This window comes from Aphelocoma coerulescens, chromosome 12 (assembly GCF_041296385.1).
Source record: "Aphelocoma coerulescens isolate FSJ_1873_10779 chromosome 12, UR_Acoe_1.0, whole genome shotgun sequence".
NCBI classification, from domain to species: domain Eukaryota; kingdom Metazoa; phylum Chordata; class Aves; order Passeriformes; family Corvidae; genus Aphelocoma; species Aphelocoma coerulescens.
Window position 1 is genome coordinate 1,290,883 of NC_091026.1, and position 23,299 is coordinate 1,314,181.

The following is a 23,299-nucleotide window of genomic DNA, read 5'->3' on the forward strand; positions in this document are numbered from 1 at the left end:
AGTTATTTATTGGTAGTTGAAACCCTCTCCAGCTGTCAGACTCCAAGTCCTCAGCTCCTGCCATGTCTCTCTTCTGTATAATTTTTATGATAGTCTACATGACCAGCCATATTTACAGTCCATTTATAAACAGCTCATGATTAATAATTGCATCTTTTGGAAGCATTGTGCACTGATTTATTCATCTAACAGAGACTACTGCAGCAGAGGAACCCAATTAAAGCACAGGAAACCATGTATCTGGTAAGATACAGGAGCTTTCAGAGATAAAATTCCACACACAGTATTCTTCCTTTTCTGTATTAAGGCACCAAGTTTTTGGAAATACGAAGGAGTGGTGTGTTTTCCAATTGTAACTTTACAATGAACACTGAAATGCAGTCAATGTGCCTGCTGCTTATCAGGAATTTCACAGGTGAGTCTGAGAGCCAGCAGGCTCTGCTGCAAACATTCAGCTCTCTGAAAAGACACTGATTTACAAAAAGCCTCTAAAACTACTGCAGCCTTATCAGAAGCTCAGTTGCCAGTTTAACACCTGTAATACTAAAATACTTAGATTAGGACTTACAATGTAGGCAATGAAATAGAACTTGTAATTAGAAAGTGATTTTAACCCCTTCTAACGACATCTTAAGAAGTATTTGGACACAAAAACTTGCAAGCTCTCTTTAAGGAGTCACCACTGAACTCTCAGAGAAGCTGCTGACAAACCTTGTACTACTCACCCTTGAGACTCGCTGTAGTTTCAGCCACATTTTAAGTATGAAAAATACATCTCCTTGTCTTTTCAGTCAAACTTTTTGACAGCCAAGATCCATGTGAAGTGACAAGAAGTCAGTCAGCATTGTTCAGTATCATTTTAATCTCCACTGAGGGGAAATTATAGAAACATGTTAACACAAACAGCAAATGTTTGGGGAAAGACCATATGGTGCTATGATGGGGGTTTAGTTCATAGAAATGTAATCTAGAATTTTATAAAAATTATATGAAAGAATAACAACATCTTTCAGTAACATCAGACAGCATAGAAAAAATAAATCTCAACATTAGTCGTACTCTGATGGTCCTTCTAGTAAGAAATTTAAAAGTGCTCTTTAATCCCAGTGTAGCAACTCAATCTTAGTGCAATAGGTCAGATCTGGTTTAAAGCAGGTATTTATAGCAATTGTGCAATTCCTACAACTGACAAACCCCATGATCTAAACATGAACACTAAATGAGGTAAGTATTATAATTAGAATTAAACATTCCTTAAGTATCTTACACAACAACTCTACTACAAGGAAAATCCTGGTGCTCCCTCACAGGACGGCTCCGACCTAAACACAATGTAAAACTTGTAGTACAAATAAGTGAATGCTTGGAAGTTATAAAAGCTCTTGCAAAATACACAGTTTAGTACATTTACAACCCACTGCTACAAACAGTACCTAATGCAAAATATACCAACTTCAAGAAAGCCAAACTTCACAGGTAGTGCAACTGAATTTGCTTTGGATACACTATTGTATTCCCAAATCCTCCCAGAAGCTCCATATAAAGTTAGCACATTACCTTAATGTAGAAATGTCACTGTAATCCTCGATGAACAGTAATAATGAAGGGTTTGCTTACCAACCATGACTGCAACTGCAAAGTACCATTGCTCTCTGAGCAAGTGAAAACCACAGCACTAGTTGGGGAAAAATAATTTAAATGTACTCCTCACTGTTTTATACACGGCAAGCTGGCAATAAGAACACAGCCTGTATTTCTACAGTTTTTTCTGCAAGGCTGCTCAGAACTCTAAGATCAGCTTTCGTTTGCCTGTAGTTTCTTTATCTGTGAGTTGCAGTGCATAGGAACTACTGCCTGTCACATGCAGAGCTCATCTGAAACACCAGACTGGTAACAGTGAGCTCTTATGGCTCACTTGCATATGGAGCCACAGGTCGTTCATATTCTTTTTCACAAGGTGCTTATGAGCAAGATTTAAGTCACCATCCACAACAGGAATAAACTATGAGTTTACAAACATTCCTTCTAACTTTCTATGGCTTCAAAGCTGTAAACCTGCCCTGGCTTTTACAGTATTGCACTTCCCTTTAGTGTTAAACTGACAGCTGAAGTCTGCACAGAACTCGTTTTATAACAGTATTTCAATTTAAAAAGCAATAAATAAAATGCAGTATTTAAAAAACCCCACGGAACAGTAGCTTTAGTCCGTATTTCTCCCACCTCACCCTGTGCTGCACCATCTGAAGCAGGGCTGGGACAGTCTTTAGATACCAACTGCATAGTTCTTCCAACATAACAGACCCCCCCATACCAATCAGAGAAGCAAATTAAGCTTTCTACAGCAATATTAGACACAAAGACAGTACCCTTGAGTGCCTATCTCAATTAGCTTAAAAGGATGCGTTGCCTTAGCCCAAGATAAACTCAGGAGTTAGACACAGTTACTCTGTATTGTCTCTGGGTTATCTGACTAACATTTAGTGGCCTGTCATTGCAGTGACAAGTTGCTGAAGTCCTTAGCAGAGTCTCTGATCATCTGATCCATGCTGGAACTCCCAACTCGGCAGGCTGCCCGCTCCTTGTCCAGAAGCCCCAGGCTGTGCAGGTTGAGGATGGAGTCAGCGATGATCCGCGCTGTCCTCTTCTGGTACCCCCCGGACGTCACCATCAGGATGGGGATCCTGCGGCTCCGGGCAGCCCTGAACACCACCTCGTCTCTCTTCACAATGCCCTGCAAGGTCACCACAGGCACACAGGCAAAGTAAGTGACAGCAACATGATACTTCACTTCCAGCCTGTGGTTTATGGATTTAGACCACTGGATCCTTGGTAAGTGTTTAAGCCTTACAGTTTACAGTAGCAATTAAAAATTCATTTGGAAGTCCTGTTAGTTTTGGTTGCCATGCATCATCATTAAAAAAAAAAAAAAAAACCAACCACACCACCCCTCAAAACCCCCAGCAAATCAAATATCCTTGACTTGTTTTGGAGGACACAGCAGATAAAAGTCTTTAGTACAAATTCCGACAAGAATTCCTGCTCAAAGGCCATAAAATCTAAACTGACTGCAAATTTTACAAGTGTTCACCCTATATCCCAGGTGAGGAATTGAGACTAGGAAAGATTGTCTGAATTCCAAGTGCTTTAGTTTGTGCTCAACTTGCACAGCACCCTCTGTCAAAAGTTTAGCAACTTGATCAAAATTTCACAATCCTACAGAAGAACCCAAAATTCAAATCAAATTTTACATATTCACAATCACTGACTGAATCTTAAGTCCCAGTTTCTTTAATAAGAGCCCATGGTTAATGTCAGAAGAATCTATGGCCGAAGGGGAAGCTGCAGAATGCAAGCAATGGTAAATCCATAAAAAGAAAATAAATTCTAAATAATTTCTTACTAGGAGAAAGGTATGAAACTAAAAAATAACAAAGACTGCTGCCCAGGAGGTGCTGTACTGCCATTGAACCCAGACAAGAGCAGAGTGTGAGTCTTCTGGGTTTCAAATAAGCACGAGGGTGAAAAATATTTCAGGAATGAGTGAGAACAGAATCAAAATCTGCTTTTGTAAAAAAGAGTTCCAGATACATGTAACTCATCACAACTCCTCAAAAAACCCCTAAAACCCAAAAAACTAGCAACACAACTGACAACAGCTTACAATGGACAGCTCAAAGCTTAAGTAACTGCAAAGCTGGAGAAGGGAAAAGGCATCACAATGCAATCAAATACAAAAAATTAAGGAAGCAGCAGCAAAAGTGCTTCAAAATGATCATGCACTGCTCAGGCTGGCTAAAGGAAGAGTGGAAGCACATCAAGAAATAACACCCTGCCATTAATCAGACCACAAACAGATGGTAAAGAATAAAATACAAATTCAGCAGAAAAAAAGTATCTTGTAAAACCATACAAGAGTATTGTTCACTGCACAGTCTGACACAGCCCTGTGAAAGAACCAGGAATAACAAATGAACAGTAAGACAAAGGAAAATGAAGAATTCTATTAGAAACAGATCCTTAAAGGAAGCAACAGAATTACAGAAGGAGCTGTAGGGCCCTGGGGACCCATCAGGGGATGCATCACTATTATCCCACACCAGAACTGGAAGCAACCACTGTTCCCAGGAGCCTCACTGCTCCAGCAGCTCCAGGGGGAGCCTGGAGGAACGGAGGGGAAAACATGGGCTTATTCCCACATTTCAGTGGAAAACAACAGCCTGGCACAGTTCCCACTTCCAAACAAAGGGAAGAGGGACTCAGCTGATGCACCACAGGCTTTTCTGCAGCCTCAAGCACCAGGAAACCATCACTCAGAGCACTCTGAGGAGCCTAATTCTGAGCAGAACTAACACTGCAGCAGGAGCTTAAAACATAAATGACATCTACAGGAGTGGGACTGAAGACTGGACTAAGGAGCTTTGAAGAGAGGGACCCTCCAGGCACGATGCCTTTCCAGCACTGGGATTTCAAGCCTTCACAGCTACACAGCAGAGACAAGGGCCCTGCCCTCAGTGCAGACACCAAAGGCCTGAGCTCCCTCCAGCTGTGCAGAGAATGGCACCCTGTGCCTTTCACCTCTCCTCGTGGCCAGGGAAGCTCCTTCACCTTTCTTCCTCCATCCTTACATTCTCTGTCTGCAGAGCACCCAGAAAGCTACAGCAACTCATTTGTCTTGGCAGTTAACACTGCTCCTTCTCCAGGTGCAGAAATTTGGATTGCTTTTAAAGGCAAATCTCAAAGTATCCCCCACCTAGGACCAAGCTGCCACTTGCCTTGGTGGCCACTGCTCTGCAGAGGGCTCTGCTTCACCAAACCACACCTCAGGCCATCTCCTCTCCAAGGCCCCAGCCAAGCAAGTCCAAGTCCCTCAGCTCTTCCTTCGTGCAAGAGAACTGAACAGAGTGAAAACTGAACAGATCAAGTGGTGGCTCAATGAGGGGAACCTGAGAGCTCACAGATCAAACAAGCCCTTTCCAGCATTGATCTGGTGGCCATTACAGAGACCTAAATGTGAACCAGGAGAGAGACAGCACAGAGGAACTGACAGAGAAGGATTCACTAAAACCCATACAGGAAATAAGAGGACTCTAAATTTTTGTTTAAGAAAAGCAGAAAGGTGAAGACTTCTATGAAGCTTTACTTATTAAACCAAAATTTGAGTCTGGTACCAGACTGGGGAAAGTAAATGGCATCTGTAAAGAAAAGAATCAAGAAAAGGAAAATATTTGTTCATCCGCTAAGAACACACAGCCAGGCTGCACAAAATTGTTATAACTACAAGGGTAGTTTAAAACAGCTGGGAGTGCTACAGAGGAAATGAAGTGTAAGAGACACACTGGGGCCAGGTGACAAAAGAAATACACTGCAAAGTGGGTCATGTGAGGGGAAAAAAGAAAGAAAGAAAGAGTAAACCAAGCAGGGAAAATAGAAGTCAGGTGAAGTGTGAAAATATACGTATCACTCTGGTTACTGTGTGGGTGGTGGAAATCAGTGCATTTTAGAGAGAAGATGAATGATACTGGAACAGGCACCAGAAGAACAAAAATACTTAGAGTCAGGGAGAAACAAGGAAGAGAAGGGTGAAAAAGCAAGGGAGATGGATCTGTGTGTCTGTCACAGGAAATGCTGTGCCTGGGGGCAGTGTCCTTGCCTCCAGCCCCAGGCTGCAGGGAGCCTGTGCTGCTCGGGGTCACACACACCTGGGGGGAAATGGCCAGGCCTCCCAAGGGATCCCCGTCCAGGATGTCAGTGCCAGCGTTATAAACAACGATGTCGGGCTTGAACTCGTTCAAGGCTCCTTCCACGTGCGTGTGCACCTTCTGCAGGTACTCGGTGTCCTCTGTGCCCCACTCCAGCTCCACTCTGCGTTTTATGGCACCTGAGGGAGAACAAACCAAGCACTGCTCAATAAACAAAGCGTTGCTTTGGAAGAAAATGCACAATTTAGGTAAGCAAGCAAAAAAAGTTTTTTTCTGGAAGTTCTCTCAAGACATTGCATTTTCACAGACACTTGAATTAAAGAAAATTATTCAACTTCTTGTTTTCCCAGCAAATGTAAAGCACAATGACCTTGAAAAAATTCCATTGAAGAAAGAAAATTAGATGCAAGGCAAAAAAACCCAATCTGAGATGCAAATGGAAAATGTTATTGAAAAACAGCTGATCTACAAGTTCAGTTACCAATCAGGAGAGAAATCATAAAGAAAATTATTAAATTAAAAGTAACCTAAATAAAGTGTAAGGCAAAGAAAACACTGAACTGCTATTGCAGAGGAAACAGCTGGGGGGAAAAGAAAGATAACTATCACTGAGAAATTATGAAGATGTTTTATTTTTATCACAACACTCAAAACTTCACAGCAAGGGATCATGAATTTATGTGAACTGCTTTATGAATGTATAACAAGATTCAGCTTTGCCCCAAGCATATTCAATTTAATGTTCTTACCCTGTAATCCTACCAGAAGAGCAAATATCAATTCTTAATTTAAATCAAATTATTTCTAATACTTCTAATAAAGCAATAGAAGTAGAAAATGCAGGCTGAGAAGGTAAAGGAAAGAAACCCAAGGTTGTGCAGCTGAGTTTTGGGTGCTTTTATGGAGGCATGTGTGACTCTACCCCTGAATTAATCGAACCCTTGCCAGAGCTGTTTCAAGGGATGACTTCTGCCTCTCCACACCTTCTGCCTCGAATTAAACAATGTGCAGTCTCACATCTTAAATGTGGATTCAGCCCCCACCAAGTGTGCAAGAATGCACTCAACACAGAATGACACTTAATTACTCTTGTGATTGCTGCCTTTTGCTCTGCTTTCCATCCTTGTTCAGCATCAGTGAAGCTCTTCTTTTTCATCCCATTATTTTACATTGCATCAACACTAGTTTGAAAGATTTTTGTTTCTTTAGGGTATTTTCCTGAATTCTTTTCCTATTGTTACAGGAATGTTCCTGTAAGTCTGCACAGCTGTGCTGAACAGCACTGAAGCCTCCTGAGGGTAAGGAATCTGTTGGGTGGATGGAGCTGTAGAGAACACAGTGGCTGGGGACAGACAAGGATTGCTGTGATGAAACCATGAGGAAGGTCAGAGATCATGACTAGGATTCTGTGCCTTCACTGGCCTCTTGCCCTCACAAGGAACTGCAGGGATCGGTCCTTACCCACACCTGGCAGCCCTGAGGGACAGAGGGATGGGGCTGGAGGGTGGAAGGAACACAGCCCTTGCATGCGCTCGTGGCCTTTGGTCCCTCTCCTGCTAAGCACTGACAGCACCTCTACAGCTCTGTAAAATGCCACTCAGACCAAGAGGAGGCCTTTTAAGGCCTGAACTCAGAGTCTCAGCTTTTCCTGCTTACCCTTCAGTGAACTGGTCCTATTCCTCATCCATCCTTTCTCCTCCTAAGCTTGTGTAATTCCACACTGCTTCCCCCTAGGGACTCAATATGCTTATGGCTTAGCACTGGCAAGGTGAGCTGCTCCCTTTTTTCCCTTCCCTAATGAAGTGCATGGGGCAAAAAACGTGTAGAAAAGGCTCCTGCAATAAAATATAGAAAAAATGGGCAGGAAATCCAAGGAGACAGTGATCAGTTGGAGTTTACCCTAAGGCTTCAAACTAATGTTCAAGCCTCTGTCCCTCTTCAAAGGGATTCCCTCTGTGATCTCATCTCTCCCTGGTCACCTAGCAGGAAGGGTTTAAGGGATTTACCCACAAAAAGCCTATTTAGACATTCTTATGCAAACTGCAAGAACTACACACTCACATGGCTCTGGCCCAGCCTTGTGCACCTCATCCTTCATCTGCAGAAAGGGAATGCTGGTGTTCAGGGTGGTACTGCAGCTCAGTGGTTCAGATTTGCCAGCAAGGACTGACTCTGTTTTGGTCTTAATCCATCTGTTCAAATGTTGCTATGTGATATATGAATAAAGGGATGCTTTTTCTTGGGGGGAAAACCCCCCACATTTGCTTGCAATTTGTCTGCCTCCAGACATGGTGTGCTTTAAATGGTCATTTTTTAGTTTAAAACCTTGAAATACTACAATTGTTAGTATCTTTACTAGCCAGAAGACAGCAGTGTAATGCACTGCACCTGATTCTTGTCAAGAATCCAAATGAAGTAGGTTTTTCAGAATGATGGCATCACTGAAGGAATCCAACAGCAGAACAACTCCCCCAGCAAGCCCTGACTCAGTGAACAAATGAAGTCTGCAATAAGTGACAGTGTAACAGAATCGAAGACCAAATAAACTTGGGGCTTTTGCATTCGAATTTAACCATTATCAAAGCCTCACTAATTAACTGTGGCAGGTCACAACAGACACATCACAGCAGGAAAAACAAACCACAACCAAACCAAATCAAGCATGGGTATGACAGGGAAGGGGGAAGTCCCTATCCCTGCAGGGATTTAACAGTGTGGATTTGGGGACACTCTGGTCAGTGGTGGCAGTGCTGGAGGAATGGCTGGATTCAACCTCAGAGGGCTTCTCCAACTTTAAATTCTATGGTTCTATTCCAGAACTTGCTTTGCTTCCCACCTTGTGTCACATTCAGATGCAGCTTATCAAACAAGCTCTACTGGGAAGGCAACACCCAAATATGTTATAACTTCACTGTCAAAAGAACATGAAATCTTTTTACACATTATCAGCTAATCCTCAGTGAGCTCTTGCATAAATGTAATGTAAGGAAAAGATGAAGTTCTAACAAGTCTCTTCAAATCACAGGATTACTCAACTCACTGCTCCAAGGCTGGCACAAGCTTTGGAATGGACTGCTAACAACATCTACTGAACACCTCCCCACACCCTGCACTCCAGAAGGTCATTCCTGATGTGAGGGACAACACTGCAGCATTAGCACTGGTGTGACAGATCACAGTGAGCAGTGAAAATGATGTGACATTTAAAAATTAAAAAAAATAAAGAAACCTAGGTGATGTTGTTGCAAGGAAGCTTAGTAGTAAATGAAGAAGTTATGTAACAACACAGTAGGTCTGGTACATTTGGGAAGATGAATTTCAATTATACTCACGTTTAGCAAAACCATCCCCTGGATAAATATATCTATTGTATGCATCCATAATATAAACCCGAGGATCATCCATAAAGTCCCTCTCATGGCCATTTCCCTGAAGGAAATTTACAGTTAGCTATTCCTAGCATGCCAACACAGAATTAAATACACTGCAAATTCTAGAGTAATTAACACTACAAAAGTTCTAATATTCAGAACTCCTGTGTCATTCTCTTATTTAATCCTGGAGGTTATTCTGAGGTGTGGAGTTTTGGGGGGTTTGACAGTATGAGTCTGAGGACTACAGCTTTTACCACAAACAAAATCCTTGTCTCTCTGTGAAGGTAATTAGCATAGATCTCATTACACATGTAAGAAAATAAGGAAAAATCAGAAGCTAACTGTCCTCAACAGCACCACCAAAGCAACTGTGACCACCAAAAAGATCTACCATCTTCCAGCTGTGCAAGAAAAAGTCACTTTCAACTGCTGCAGGGATACTGAGTATTCTTACGTAAGAACTAATGAATAAACACAGCAGACTACAGCTCTCCTGATAACTCAAGCCTTGGTGAGATAAGTAATCCCTGGAAAAACTACAAACACTAACAATCCAACAGTTTAATACCAGAAATTCCCTACAAAAAATTGTACCGGGTGTAAAGAGGGATGCTCAAGAGTAAACTCAGATTTGGAACGGTTCCCCCTCCCCATTTCTGAACATAAATACTATTCTTTTGGCTCTCACTTAGACTTTTCTCACTAATATAAAAATCATTTTACCACAATCACTAAGATAATTTTGTTTCAATCAGTGTATCATACAGGACCACAGCCCCTATCCCCAGAATTTCACTAGAACTACGGAAACAGACTTTTCCATAGGTATATCTCCTGTAATTCAGTTTTTATGCTAAAAAATGGCAACTCTATTTATTTCTTCAGCATCTTTGGTCCACAAATGAACAGTTCATGCATACCAGCCTAGGAATATGAAAGCCTCTGGGGGAACCATTTCCTTATGAATGGTGAAACTCACCACTGCACTAAGAATTGGAACAGTCATGAGATGAGAATATCTGCATTGTTAAACAGGATCTGCTGAGCTACTTCAGACACCTCACATCCCCCAAAGAAAGGAAACAAGAGGTGATTTAATGTGCACACTGAGACTACCAGCACATCTGAAAACCAAAATACATTCCAAGAATTTTTCAAAACCAAACCAAACCTATCCACACCCTGACAGAGAGGCTGAAGAGAACCATGAACACAAAACATCTTTCTGCTGCATAATCTGTGTCCTGCTATCATGGTAATTTTAGGACACAGATAAGAGAAACAAGAGAAGATGAAAAACTTGCAGCCATTAGGCTTCCTCAGTGCCATGGAGCTGTGTAAAAATGGTTTCTTTACACATTATAAATCACCTGAAATGCCTCAGGTTGGACATCACTTTGGTGCATTAACTGCTTTTCGAAAAATACCACTTCTGTCCTTCCAGGATTTATTTTGCAAATCCCACCAAAGCTGAGATTTGATATCAGTACTACAGTAAATCACTTCACCAGGTTAAGAGGGATGGATCCTTTACTTCATTAGCCTGAAGCCAGGCTTAAAATTAAACCACTGAAGGTCAAATCCCTCCCCTGCAGAGGCTGCTGCAGTGACCAGGCATTCTGAACTAGCTGGGATTGTCTGGAGAGATCCTTGTTTCTCATCCCTGGAGACCGTGAGTGCAACGCAGCAAGATTTTTACATGCAGCCACATGATGGAGCTGCAACTCAGCTTAATTTTATTAAACTGGCTTAAGAGCCTTTTGGAGCATAAAATAGTTGAAGAATCAACCCTTCACAGTTTTCATAATCTCTGATTAACTTTGTATTCTATGACTTTACACTTGTATTAAAAAAAGGTATTTATCACACACTTGTATTTCAAGCAAAACATCTGTAGCACTGAATACAGGTAAACTACTCACCTGATGGGCATCCAGATCAATAATTGTGGCTCTAGACACTCCTGGTACTCTCTCAAATAAGAACTGGATGTATAAGCAAAGAAAAACATGGAGAAGTTTATGAAGTTAGGTGACAGATTGAACTGGAGGCTCGAAGACTGCACAGTACATGACTGCTATAATTTGAACGTAGGGAACATCTATCTGTTTCAGTCACCAAATAAACTGAGACATGATTCTCATACATTTAATTACAACATCTCATTATTTGACATTAAAAGATAATTTTTGTTAAAATAAAAACCCTATGTATCCAGAGGCTGGAGTGGAACCAGTGACAGCATCCAACTGCAACAGCTGGAATTCACTGGTTAGGAAAAGCTGCTGTAAGGTCTGCATGCCTTAGAGCCACTTTTAGTGACAGAATTCATTTCTTATTCTGTCTGGGGAGAAAAAAAAATGGTTTTTACTTCTTTGAGTCTTAGCTTTGCTAAGTTACTATCTTTAAAATAGACATGGTGAAACCCAAAGATTTTGTACAAACTGTCACCCACTATAATTTCTCAATCTGTATTTTAATGGTAGGTAAAAAAAGAACACTGTGGATTACTTTTCTGAAAATTACCACGTGCAGAAATTAGGATGTTATGTCACATGGTGTGCTGCAGTCATTAGAGCTCTTTAATGTTTGATTATTACTGATACTTTATAAATATTCTAGTATACAAATATACCACAGCTCATTTGATAAAAATAAGCCCTAATTGCAGAAGGCTCTTACTTCAGCCATTCAACAGCTAAATACCAAATGTATTCATTCCCATTTGGTGACTATTTTGGAGTCACTCACATTTTTATTCATGAATCTGAACCAGTCTGAGCCCTGTATGGTGCAGCTTGATTCAGAGAGGGGATTTTTGTCTCTGCATTTGTCTTGCCTGTAACCACTGAAACCAATGTGGAATTTCCAGGTTCACATGCAAGGCCAGGTGAATTATCACTGAGGATATTAGAAATCCATCTGGTTTGATTGGAGTGGTTTTTGCAAGACAACATTATCAATGTAATTATAGTGGTACACATTTACATCGGTAATTCTGACCCCTGCAGCTCTTCCCTTCCACTTTACAACACTGCATACTCCTATTCCTACCCATCTGGAGATTGCTTCATTTTCTCCAATTAGGATGTAAATTAGTTCTTAGGAATTTACATGGCTTTCTCCTCCATTTGCACAAACAGCAGAAAACAGTGGTTTAAGAGTAGTTCTTACCTTGATAGCCAGTGTGATGTCAGCATAAGCACAAAATCCTCCCCCTTTGTCACTGGAGCAGTGATGAAAACCACCCCCTGAACAGGAAAATGGTGAAGGGATGAAAAGCCACATACTAAAGAAAAGCCAGATACTAAAAACATTGATGGACTTTGCAAAGAGATGTAAATGAAAATCAGATGCTTTCAACACACCATTTAAGGTATCCCTGAATTTGTACTCACCCACGTTGATGGCCCAGCCTCTATCCACAGCAAGTTTTCCTGCCTTAAAAAAAATTTACAGTTGGAATTCCATAAATGAATGAGGCAACACTTAACAATATCTGCTTCCACTCCAAATCACTCCTGGCATTCCAACATGCCCACAGAATTTCTGGATCTTTTGCCACTGGAGGTCATTCTGAACCAGATCCCTGAGTACAGCCCTTACAAAACTACTCTCAGCATAAGGAGCTGAAAGAATATTTGCTATGTCATCTGTATTTCCTTGTCTGGCAGCTGGAAAAGGGAAAGTGCAGTGCTGGGAAGAATAAAAAATGAGGAAGAAGCTCCTGATGCCTTTCCTGTTCATGTACAAATAGAGTAATGTAAGCCCAAAATCCTGGAACACAGACACAAAAAAACCACGGTTCCAGCTGGGGATGGAGCCAGACAAGTGCTCCACTATGAAGTGTCCTGAGACTTCTTTTAATTTTTAAATGACAGAGCATGCAGGGTATAGAATATTATTGATCTTTTCCCCTCCAGTACAGGAAAAATGTGCCTGTAGCTCTCCTTGGAACTCAAATGACATTCAGGGAAGGGAAAGTATTGACGGAGAGCTGGTACACAAGGCTTAAATGATGGAATTTTAACTGAAAAACCTGATTATTTTGGCCAGGAAGAGTCAAACAAGTGTTTCAGCGCAGCATTCTTTAACTGCTCTGTTAAAAATAATGAAGACATTACTAGTTAAAATTAAAAAAAAAAAAGAGAGAAAATATTTAAAAATTGATGGGTTTTTTTGTCCATAGTCATGGAAAGAACAAATTACATATCATATACAAAATGAAGTTTGGGCAGTTATGAAGTCTTCATAACCAATATTTACATTTGAACAGTTTTAATTCAGTACTAGGACAACTGTTGGGATGGTAAACATGATCCTGCTATGATCATGCCAACTTACACAAATTAGATCTTGGGGAGAGATTGCAGTTTCTGAACTATAAAACCCATTAAGTCCCAGGGAGAACACATTATCTGCGATTTATCACATTTCCTAGGGATTCCTCACCAAAACCCAATCTTCCCACATTGCTAAAATATCATTAAAAAGTTGAGAAACTCAACAGGAATTTTTGTAATAAACAGGCCCATCAGGAATAGCAGAAAATTGCACTTCTGACTTCTACTGTACAAATTTTATTGTCTGATGAATCAAAATTGCTTTTAAAGCACATACTTATCTCCCCATGATGAAAAAGAAAAGGTACAAATAACAGCACATGGCCTCAGGAGGAATCCCAAAGTGCCCAGGAGTGGCATCCACATTTCAGGAGCCATGAGACAAAACAAACCATTTGTGGGTGCCTCCTCTACCTGACCACATTTCTAACTGGTGAACACACACCTGTGAGTTAAAGAACACAAGCACAGTGAAAAACATCACCCAACTATAGAAAAGTATTGCCTGGCTGGAACCAGGGTGGATGAAAGAGGTTTTACACACACTGAGCTCCTGTCAAGACATATCCAAGGTAGAGCAGCAGGAAGCTCTAAACTCTTCCCAAGTACCTCTCTCTTAGACCATTCCCTTCATTCCCGTGACAATCTCACAGTGACAGCATGGCTGTAATGAGAGGAAACTCTGCAGGTCCCCGCTCAGCAGGACTTGCTCTGAGTGACAACCAAATATTTTTAAGCACCTTGAACTATATGAAATTCTTTCTCCCTCCTCCTCCCTATCTCTGCTTTTGCCAGTTCACACCTACTAAAGGAGGAAGCACTTTTGCTATCTGGCCTATCACCATAATCCAGTGCACCTAAAGACTTAGCCAGAACCCAGCAGGCTCTTTCAGAATTCAAATCCTTAAACGGTCCTTAAAAAAAGTTGGTTTAACATTTCTATTTCCCCGCCTAAACTCACCTTTGATATCTAGGAGTTGCCATAAACCCTATTCCTGTATCTGGCACGGCAGCACTGGCAAAGGCTTGCCACGCCCCAGGACAGTGGGGCAATAAGTGGCTTCGAAAAGGCAGAGGAAATGCAACACAGGCTGCAATCCCTTCCACTTGCACCCACTGTCACAGCCACCTTCAGGAAGAGGTGCTGAAAGTCAAAGATCTATTTGTGCCATAGGATTAATAATTTCAGATGAGAATATTTGTCTTCCATTTAAGTAACTGTTTCAGCCCAGTGAGATGGGACTGGCCCCATCTCCTCCCAGCACCAAGCTGAAGGTTCTGAATGCCAGTAAGACCAGGATTGATAAAAACAGGGCACAAAAATCCCACTAGTTCCCAGTTTATGATTGCAAGGGAATCTTTTTCTCAATACCTGATTTAAACAACTCATTTTTGGCTCCAACTATTCACTGTTTTCTTTCCTCCTACTTCCTCAACATCTCTAATGGGAATTCCCAAGCAAAATTAAATGTCTGGTGACCCTGACACAGCTCTTCCGAGCAGAGCCCTCCTTTTACTCAGTAGAACACAGTTCTGCTCAGATGACAGAGGCTAAATCTCACTTGAGCTCAGCTGGGCTGCTTCTGCAGTATTTACGATAGAAAAAGTAGATCAACTAAACTCACTTACAAGAGCAAGATGATACCATTTTAAAATGTAAGCATTTACCTAGTCCCAAGAACAAGCAAACCATCCATCTCTTCCCCTGCAGTTTCAAGGTCATTTGTTAATATATGCTTTTAAAAAGCTTCTAGAGTGTCAATTATAAACCTCCCATTCCTAGAATTTGCCTGTACTTCAATGTTGTTTAAAACTATCTCAGTTTCTGTATTTGCCCAAGGGCTGCCACATCTCTCCCTGCTTGCCCAGGCTCCCCATCACTGTCTCTTCTGCAAAGTACAGACCATGAACCCCGTGATGTCCTTCCCTTGCAGCTGCCAACAGCAGCCAACTGTGCTCATGTTCAGGACTCTGCACTGCCCCACCTCCCTCTCCAGGCCTCCACAATCTGCGTTACATAAACAGTACAACTCCAGGTTTACAGTGTTTGATCAACGAATTTAAATATGACAAAAGTGGATCAAGGGCACCTTACCATTATTGTTCCTCCTGTCTGGGTTCGTAGAGGTTTCAGAACTTTTCTCTGAACAACAAAATTGGGAAGAAAGGCAACTGGTGGAATTTCTGTGATTGTAGCCACAACAAATGACCACTGTAACAGGGAAAAAGAGAGTTCCAATTAATGTAATCTGGCTTAATGGTGACAATTAGCTCTCTCACTAGTTGTTATTTCCTGGAAAGGTGCCCACAGGTCCTTAGGAAGATTTTTAATATTTTTAAATGGAAGTGACCATACCAGTTCTTATTAGCGACCTCCAAATAGGTTCATCCTCAAGTTTTTAACTATGAGAACCATCACTTTCCAGATTTTAGTATCAAACAGTATTAAATCAGCAATTTTTCAGGAAGGTAGTATTTCAGAAAATGTAATATCCCTCAGATTAGAAGGAAGAATTGTGAAATGTCCTTCCAGCTACACTTGATATATTGTTCAAACCTAGAATATCTATTCCTGTGTGGAATCAAAAGGATATACCAAGGAGAAAACAAACACAAACAAACCGACAACTGAACTAAGAAGTTCAAACACTTAAGTGAACACACAGCGCAAACTTTAGCATAGAGAACTGATTAAAATTTATTTAGCATATTAAACACTTCTGGAAAATGTTTCAAGGAAACATTTTGTTCAAATGTCTTCCAAGGTTAGAACACAAAATATTTGCAATATGCAAATGCTTTTTTTGCAAACACATTGATTACTTCAAAGAACTTCCACTAACACTGCTACCAGTGATAACACTGCTAAATATATTTCAAAGCCTAAGTCACAAGCAAGAATATACCTGTCCAACCAGTACTGAAACATTGAGGGACCAAGCATTACAACTTGCCACCCTCTACAAAGACTCTGAACAGATCCTATTTTCTGCACCATTAGGAACTGTAATGAGACTGAGGGCATTGGCTGCCCTATAAGTGAGCTGTTCACAGCTGGCAGGATGTATGCGTGGGCAATCTGAACCACAATCACATCCCCATCTCAGGGTCCTTTGATGCTCAAAATAAGTTCCCCATTATCAATATTTCCATTATCAGGTACTACTGGGTGGGGTGAAGGACTGGCATTGTTCATGAAGTGCCTAACTCCTAACTGTATTTTGCCAACAGTTCATTTCAAACTCTCACTACTTTTATATTTGCAAGACATTATTCTGTTACCATATTATCAGCTGTCCATCACAAGGTGTTTTAATTATTTTTTAGTACAGTCAATCTTGATAAAGTCCCTTTGCAAGACATTTTAGCCTTTGAACAAGCACATTATTAAAAACTATATTCAACACTGTTGTTCTGAAATGGAAATGAAAAGGTCATATTTGGATAAAAAATAAATTTGACCTCAAATGTGAACGATAATCACACAGGAAATTTTAATGACATTTAAAGTAAAATTAATGTCAACAGGGAGAAGGGGGAGCAATAATGACTCAAACAAACAATTATGTAGCTGCAGGTTTTTACGTGGAGTTGAGAAATTCAGGTGTGGTGGGAGTTTTGGCTCTCGGGCTTGCTGCTCACAGCTGGGGCCATTCCCACTGCCACTCACTGCTCCACCCTTGGGCTGTCCTGGGGTTAGTAACTCCCAACAGATGGGGGAAGTCACCAACTGGGAGCAAAGTCTGGGGCTTCAAGAAGGCAGCTACAGATGAAGGAAAATGCTTCTTCACTTAGTAACTGAGAAACCTGTGGAATGTTTCATGCTTTTTCCTTCAGCATGGTGGTTTTGTTTTCCAGCATTTCCCACAATAAATTCCCAGACCAGCCTTACCCTCAGCATTTGCATTTCAGTGTTTGTTCACATATGTTACCATAGAACTTCTCATAAATAAAAAGGGACAGACACACTCAAACTGGCTCTAACCTCATTGCCTACCTCCTTCCAAAAGTTCAGAATGCTGACATGCAGGAAATTCATTATTTTACGTAACACTAGGAGAAGGCAGCAAGTGGAAAAGTACTGCAAGCAAACTACCCACAGTCCAATCATTACCTTAGAGACCTAAATTCTTCAAAGGAATAACTGAGGGGGAATCACCTCAATTCAAAGGCCAAACTTTGTTTTAAGGACTGAGCAGGGAAATGGGGAGACCCTTCCTTCCAACACAGAACTGATTTCCAGTAGCAGATGTACTTTGTGCACACCTTTTTGTTTCTCTTCACCCAATACTCAGCTGGCCTCTTCAGCTGCAGCTAAGACACAGACACCAAACACCACCTACTCTTGCAAGTGTAGGGAATTTTCCACCAAATTCATGCCCAGATTTTAAATGAACACTCAAGTGATCCATTATTTTAGGAGACCTGGGCATTCTGAGAAAGGCAAGCACCTTTGTTGTCTTCAGAGCTGATCTAATATAAAACGATACCATTTATATATATTTGTCTGGATTTAAAAGAAAAATAGCACAGTACCCTGTGGGTAAGGCAATGAAGAGTTTTCACAGGGCTTTTTCATGTCTAGGACATTATTTTTCTTTTGCAACTAAGTACTTTTATCTTTGCTGCTTGGCAGCAATCTGCTGGCATGACCAATACAACATCTTCCAGTTTCTACACTTGCAGGAAATATTCTCTCAAGAAAAGGGGGAGAGGGGATACCCAGTTAATCACATCTGAATACACACACCAGTGCTAGTCTTGACCATCAAGACACAACTTATACTGACAACTCCCTGTCAAGCCATCCCATAGGTACTAAAAATATTATTATGGCATTCCAAACTGAGCTATGCACATTAAACCCTGCTTCAAAGAAGTGATTCAGGAAAAAGAGGTGGGTGGTTCTATGGAATTAAAAGTTCAATATCAAGAATAGCTGCAATAATATCAAATCTAATGATGCATGAAATTGCATGTAACTTCATAGCACAGAATGAAGAAGGCACAAGAGAACTCAGAAAAGCAGTTAAGAGTGAAAAAGTTCATGCAAATAACAGATCGCTTCTACAGAAAAATAAAACATTCCAGAAATAGCAATCCAAGGACTCTTCCACTGTGGAAGGGGATAAGTGACTCAAAATAACTTCTTCTGAATTATGAAATGGAAGACTTCTTTTCTCTTACAAATCCCTTCTCTGCCCTCCAAGCAGAGTTGCAAAGTAAAAGCAATGTCACCTGCACTCATCTACTATCCACTTCCACCCACAGATGACTGGATATATGTTCAGAACCAGAGATCTCACATGTTTATGTTTTAGAGTTACACTGAAATTTAACAAATGGATGTTTCATTTAGAAATATACAAGGAATGCTCTTCATCCCCCTGCAGTCCTGTATGAGCTGGCTCTGCAAACCTTCACACACAGATAATGGGCTTGGTTATGCCCTTACACTGCTCTTTCAACTCTCTCCCTATTCCACTGATACAGGCAGTGTCTGAGTACGAAGCCAGTCCTTCCTCCCCCAACAGACTGACCACAGAATCCCTGCATGGATGCTCTGTCAAGATTACATAACCACAAACCCCATAAAGCAATCCCTGCATTAGAAAACATCCGATAAAATACCCCATGTTAGTGGTTTCCATTGTATTTTTCATTTCAGAACTGTCTTTTGCTGGAGTACATCAAAACTTACACGGCTCAACATTAAAACCCTGGCACTAACAAGAATATTACTGACATCTCAGACATTCCAATTTTCCCTATGTTTAACTTCCCTGAAATGTTGTTTCAGGACACCTTTTTCACATAGCGGACCCTCTTTCCCCTCCACCCCTCTATGTTGTGAGTTGCCTAATATTTCTGTGGTTTGCTTTCAGTATTCTCAGTAACAACATTATCAGAGTATCAACATACACTGTTCTATATCTGTAAAGCTGATTTATAACAACTCTACAAGATACCCACTGCCTTTGACACTCACTCTGGACAGTTTGCTGGAAAAACACGTGAAGGGGTACAGCACCTTTAATTTATTAAGGTAGCGCCTGGTGTGAACAACCAAGAGATCTTCATCAGTCGCCTCCCGTGCCTGCACAATCAAGTCATCTGCAATTAGTTTTTCTTCTGCAACAGGAGAGAAATAACAATTGGCATTGTACAGCACTGCTTAGCTCCCCCTGTCCCCCCTCCAAACACTCTGCTATGACCTCAGTGTGGTAACTTCCTCTGTCATGTTTACTTTAGGTTGCTCCGTTTGTAAGTTTTCCAAACACAGCCCCTCTTGTCAGAGGTAAGCTGTTCGGGTAGTGGGTATTTGAGAAATATTGTGTACACAAAGTTTTCAGAGTGTGCTAAGACCATGAGAAGTTCTTGTCTAAACTGAAAGGGCAGACAGGTAATGACAGAGGATGAACACACACTGGAAGCACACAACTCCTCACAGTTTAGGGCTTGGTACACTGGGGAAATCTTGGTGCTTGTACCATCAAATATCCACCATTATTTTAACATTCTTTAAGAAATCCCACAGTTTGTACTAGGATTTAATCCCCTAAATCACAGAAGAATAAAGTAATAAAATTCAAAACAAAGTAATAGCTTAGATGTTCATGGAAGCAAACAAGCTTAATTAGGATATTTCTATCACCTCCTACCTCAATTTAATTTCAAGAAAAAACACTGAGCAGCTATTAAGTCTTTCCCTTAGAGACCAAAAGATTATTTAAAAACTTAGTTTTATAAGAGCAAGTTACTCCAAGAATTCAGAAGGAGTACATACGATCACGACAAACAACAATTATAAGGAATCCCGCTGATCTTCCCAGGCAAATTTTGATATTTAATTGCTACACAGCTGTAGCCTTCTAAGCCTGTATCTCTTCTTTAATTTTATACTTGGAGGAGAAAGAAAACAACTCGGAAATGTGAGAGATTTTGCTCTGAAGTGTTATACAAGAACAGCACCTGCAACAACATTTGTTTTGGCAAGCTTCTGTTTCTCCTGACTGAGGCTTGAGGAACATTTCATTCATGCACTGGTGTCAAACAGAGCCAAACTGCTGCCAGCTCCCTTATCCAGGAGGAAGGTGCTCTGGGAAAGATGTTCACTGCTGATTTGCTCAGTGAGATAAGGCACAGGGGAAGTCAGCTGTTGCCAGGAATTGCTACTGGGCCAGAGCAAACCAAGTGCTCTGGGGCATCCTGGGCCTTCTTCCTCCTTTCAAAGCAAGGACAGTAAAACAACTGGGAAAACTAATTTTCTGTGAAAGCCTGAGACACTTCAGAGTAGACAAGTCACACAGAAAAAAGCTGCAGGAAAAGACTCTACACAGAAGAAACAGAAAGGCAAAGGTTCTGATTAATTAAGAAAACTGTCATGGAACCCAAGACTAAATTATTTAAGGTTGTTAGAGAAAAAAGCCAAAACTCAGCTACTAAGTGTGTTAGTGCTAGAATTCACTTGACCTCAGTTAAAAGAATGCAAGTCAGCCTGCAGTGGGAAGGGCAATCCTGAACTGCAAAGGATCATCAGCTGAAGGAATCATAAGGACCACATAAAGGGAAGGGGCCTGGCTTTGGGACAACCAACAGCCTTTGTCTTGGCAAGAGAAAAAGATTTTTTTTTTACCCCTGATGAGCAAGCTCATACTTTAAATGAAGACATGCCAAGATTTCATAGGCCCTAATCCTGCCCCTGGTTCTTACTTGTATTTCCTTAATGCATTTCTACCTGTATTCCCCAATTGGTTTAAACAGCAATAATTAGAAGCACCACAAAAAGCTCTGCCTGTACCAGAGGGGCCTCAAAGCTCTTTCCAAACATCATCAGAGCAACAGGATGAGCCTGCTAAAGAACAGACTAAAGTGCTAAAGCTGCACTTCTCTCCCAGCCTGAGAAGCCCTGTGTGCAGTCCAAGTTGAGTAACTAAGTTACACCTGCAGCAAACCATCATTACCACCTGGAATTTCACCAGCCACAGGAATGCCCCAGTTCCTGCTACACCAGGTGCAAAGTCAGGGAAGCACAAGGCTACAGAAAGCCACACACTGCAATTCAGGTCTGGTAAGCCCAACATAAGTCTGCACTAACCACATAATTTTCTTTAGGTTTTGTGCAAATGTTGGTTTAAGAAGCACCTTCTGTTGTTTTACCTTTCAGGAAATTGATGACTTTCCCCCATTTGCCCGCATCAAAGGGATGCAGTTTCTCAAGTCCCATGAAGGTGATGTTGTAGTCTGGGGAATACACGATGGGCCAACATCCCGATGGGAGGTCTTCGTACAGCTCCGTCCTGTGGGGCCTTGGCAAGCAAACACACACCAGTCACCACTTCAGCAACCACTTACCAGGGACAGTGTTATACACTGAAGGTCCAAACTACAACTAAAGTCCTTACTAACACTGATTTTATAATTCTTGAAGATGGTATTTCCAACAGAAAAGTGGAAACATTTGGTTCTCTCCCCTTGTCTTTCCAAGTGCACCAATCAGCACCTCTACCTTCAAGGGTGCATTCAGTTTGCATACAGCATAACCTTCAATACCTGCACAACTAGACTCCTATTTCAAAGTCTGTATCAAAACACAAACCACAATGCTTCTAACAATAGAAGCTCCAAAAGATTTCTAGGATCCTTTCCTAGAAAGCAACAAATTATTTTGTGACCATCTGAGCAAACAAATGAGGCTTGGGTTTTATTTGCATAGCATAGAACCAGAGGACACACACTTAACTCCAGGTGTCACACCTGCAACCCCTAACCAATACTTTCCTTAGCCTGCCCTCCAAATTATTCTATTTTTCCACCACCAGGAGAGACAGCAGAGCCTGCTCACAGCCCTCCTTCACAAGCCCATTCACAAACCCAGTAATGCTGTGCTGTTTACGAACACAAACACCAACTGTTTGTGGACACCTGTGTGCACACGTGGGTCAGCGGGCCAAGCCAAGGCTGAGAGGAGATTCTGTGTCCACACTCAGCCTATTCCACCACCTGTGTGTTGCCTTCTGTGCCCCAAACTCCACGTCACTGAGTCATGCCGAGACCTCTCTTGCTCCTCGAAATTTAAAGTTTGGAAAAGGCTTTGCAACATATTGTGCAAGACACAAGAGTCTTTTGTCAGGTGAACAATACAAACAGAAAACCCCTTATTTCCAGTCTAACCATGCTCAAAAAATACCCTTTAAAAACCCTGTTAGAAGCAAACCAAACGAACCACGAGGACAATGGAGGTTTTTCACCAGAGCCCGCAGCCCGGTGCCCACACACCACCCACTGAGCGAGCCAGGGCTCCCCGGCCCCTTCCCTCGGCGCTCCCCGCGATGCAAGGCGGGGTGCGGGGACGGTGCTGTGACACCCCGGCCCTGACAGAGCGGCCTGGGGCCTCGGCCCTGCGGAGGCTGCAAGACAGGGTCGTTTCTGCGGGGCCCGAGGTGCTCCCGGCGGGATACACCGCATTCCCAGCGGGACACCCCATTCCCAGCGGGACTCCTCCCGCCGGGGCGGGGCCGCGCCGGGCCGCCGGTGTCAGGCCGGGCCCGCGGGGGCTCCGGGCGCTGCCGCAGCTCCAGCCCGGCCGTGCGGCTCCGCGGGCCCCGAGGCCGGATAGTGCAGCCCGGGGCCTCCCGCCGCCCGCAGAGCCGCCGCCTGTCCCCGGTCCTGCTCCCCGTGCCCCGTTCCCGTCCCCCGCGCCCGTACTCACATCCCCGCCTCCGCTGGGTCGCGCCGGGAAGGGGCGGCCGCGGCTCCGCCCGGCGCGGGGCGGGCGCACGGCGGGCTCGGGCGGGGCCGGGAGCGGGACCGCGGGCACGGCGCTGCCCCACGGCCGTGCCGAGGTGTGCCAACAGCAGCTTACACACGGGAACCGGCGGGA

The 23,299-nt window shown here is 42.3% G+C and overlaps 1 protein-coding gene across 5 annotated transcripts; it reads right to left on the minus strand.

The window, feature by feature from the left end:
- Positions 1–23,178, minus strand: HDAC11 (histone deacetylase 11). Of its 5 annotated transcripts, none has more exons than XM_069028008.1 (10): positions 23,129–23,178; positions 21,577–21,725; positions 19,448–19,548; positions 15,512–15,628; positions 12,472–12,514; positions 12,248–12,324; positions 10,996–11,058; positions 9,032–9,128; positions 5,700–5,878; positions 1–2,731 (listed from the first exon to the last, which is right to left on the minus strand). In XM_069028008.1, coding segments are annotated over exons 1-10 (1,071 nt in total). In that variant the 5' UTR covers positions 23,131–23,178; the 3' UTR covers positions 1–2,488. The 5 variants fall into 5 exon arrangements, with proteins under 5 accessions (XP_068884109.1, XP_068884108.1, XP_068884112.1 ...); XM_069028007.1 differs by lacking the exon at positions 23,129–23,178 and adding an exon at positions 22,880–22,898; XM_069028011.1 differs by lacking the exon at positions 23,129–23,178 and adding an exon at positions 22,643–22,850.
- Between the last annotated feature and the right edge of the window lie 121 nt (positions 23,179–23,299).

Excerpts from the sequence above, each read along its gene's own strand:
- HDAC11 (XM_069028007.1), bottom strand. Across the intron at positions 12,325-12,471 it reads AGGCTGGGCCATCAACGTGG|GGGGTGGTTTTCATCACTGC; the intron begins GTGAGTACAAAT and ends TTTCCTGTTCAG. Across the intron at positions 2,732-5,699 it reads GCCTGGCCATTTCCCCCCAG|GGCATTGTGAAGAGAGACGA; the intron begins GTGTGTGTGACC and ends GTGACCTTGCAG.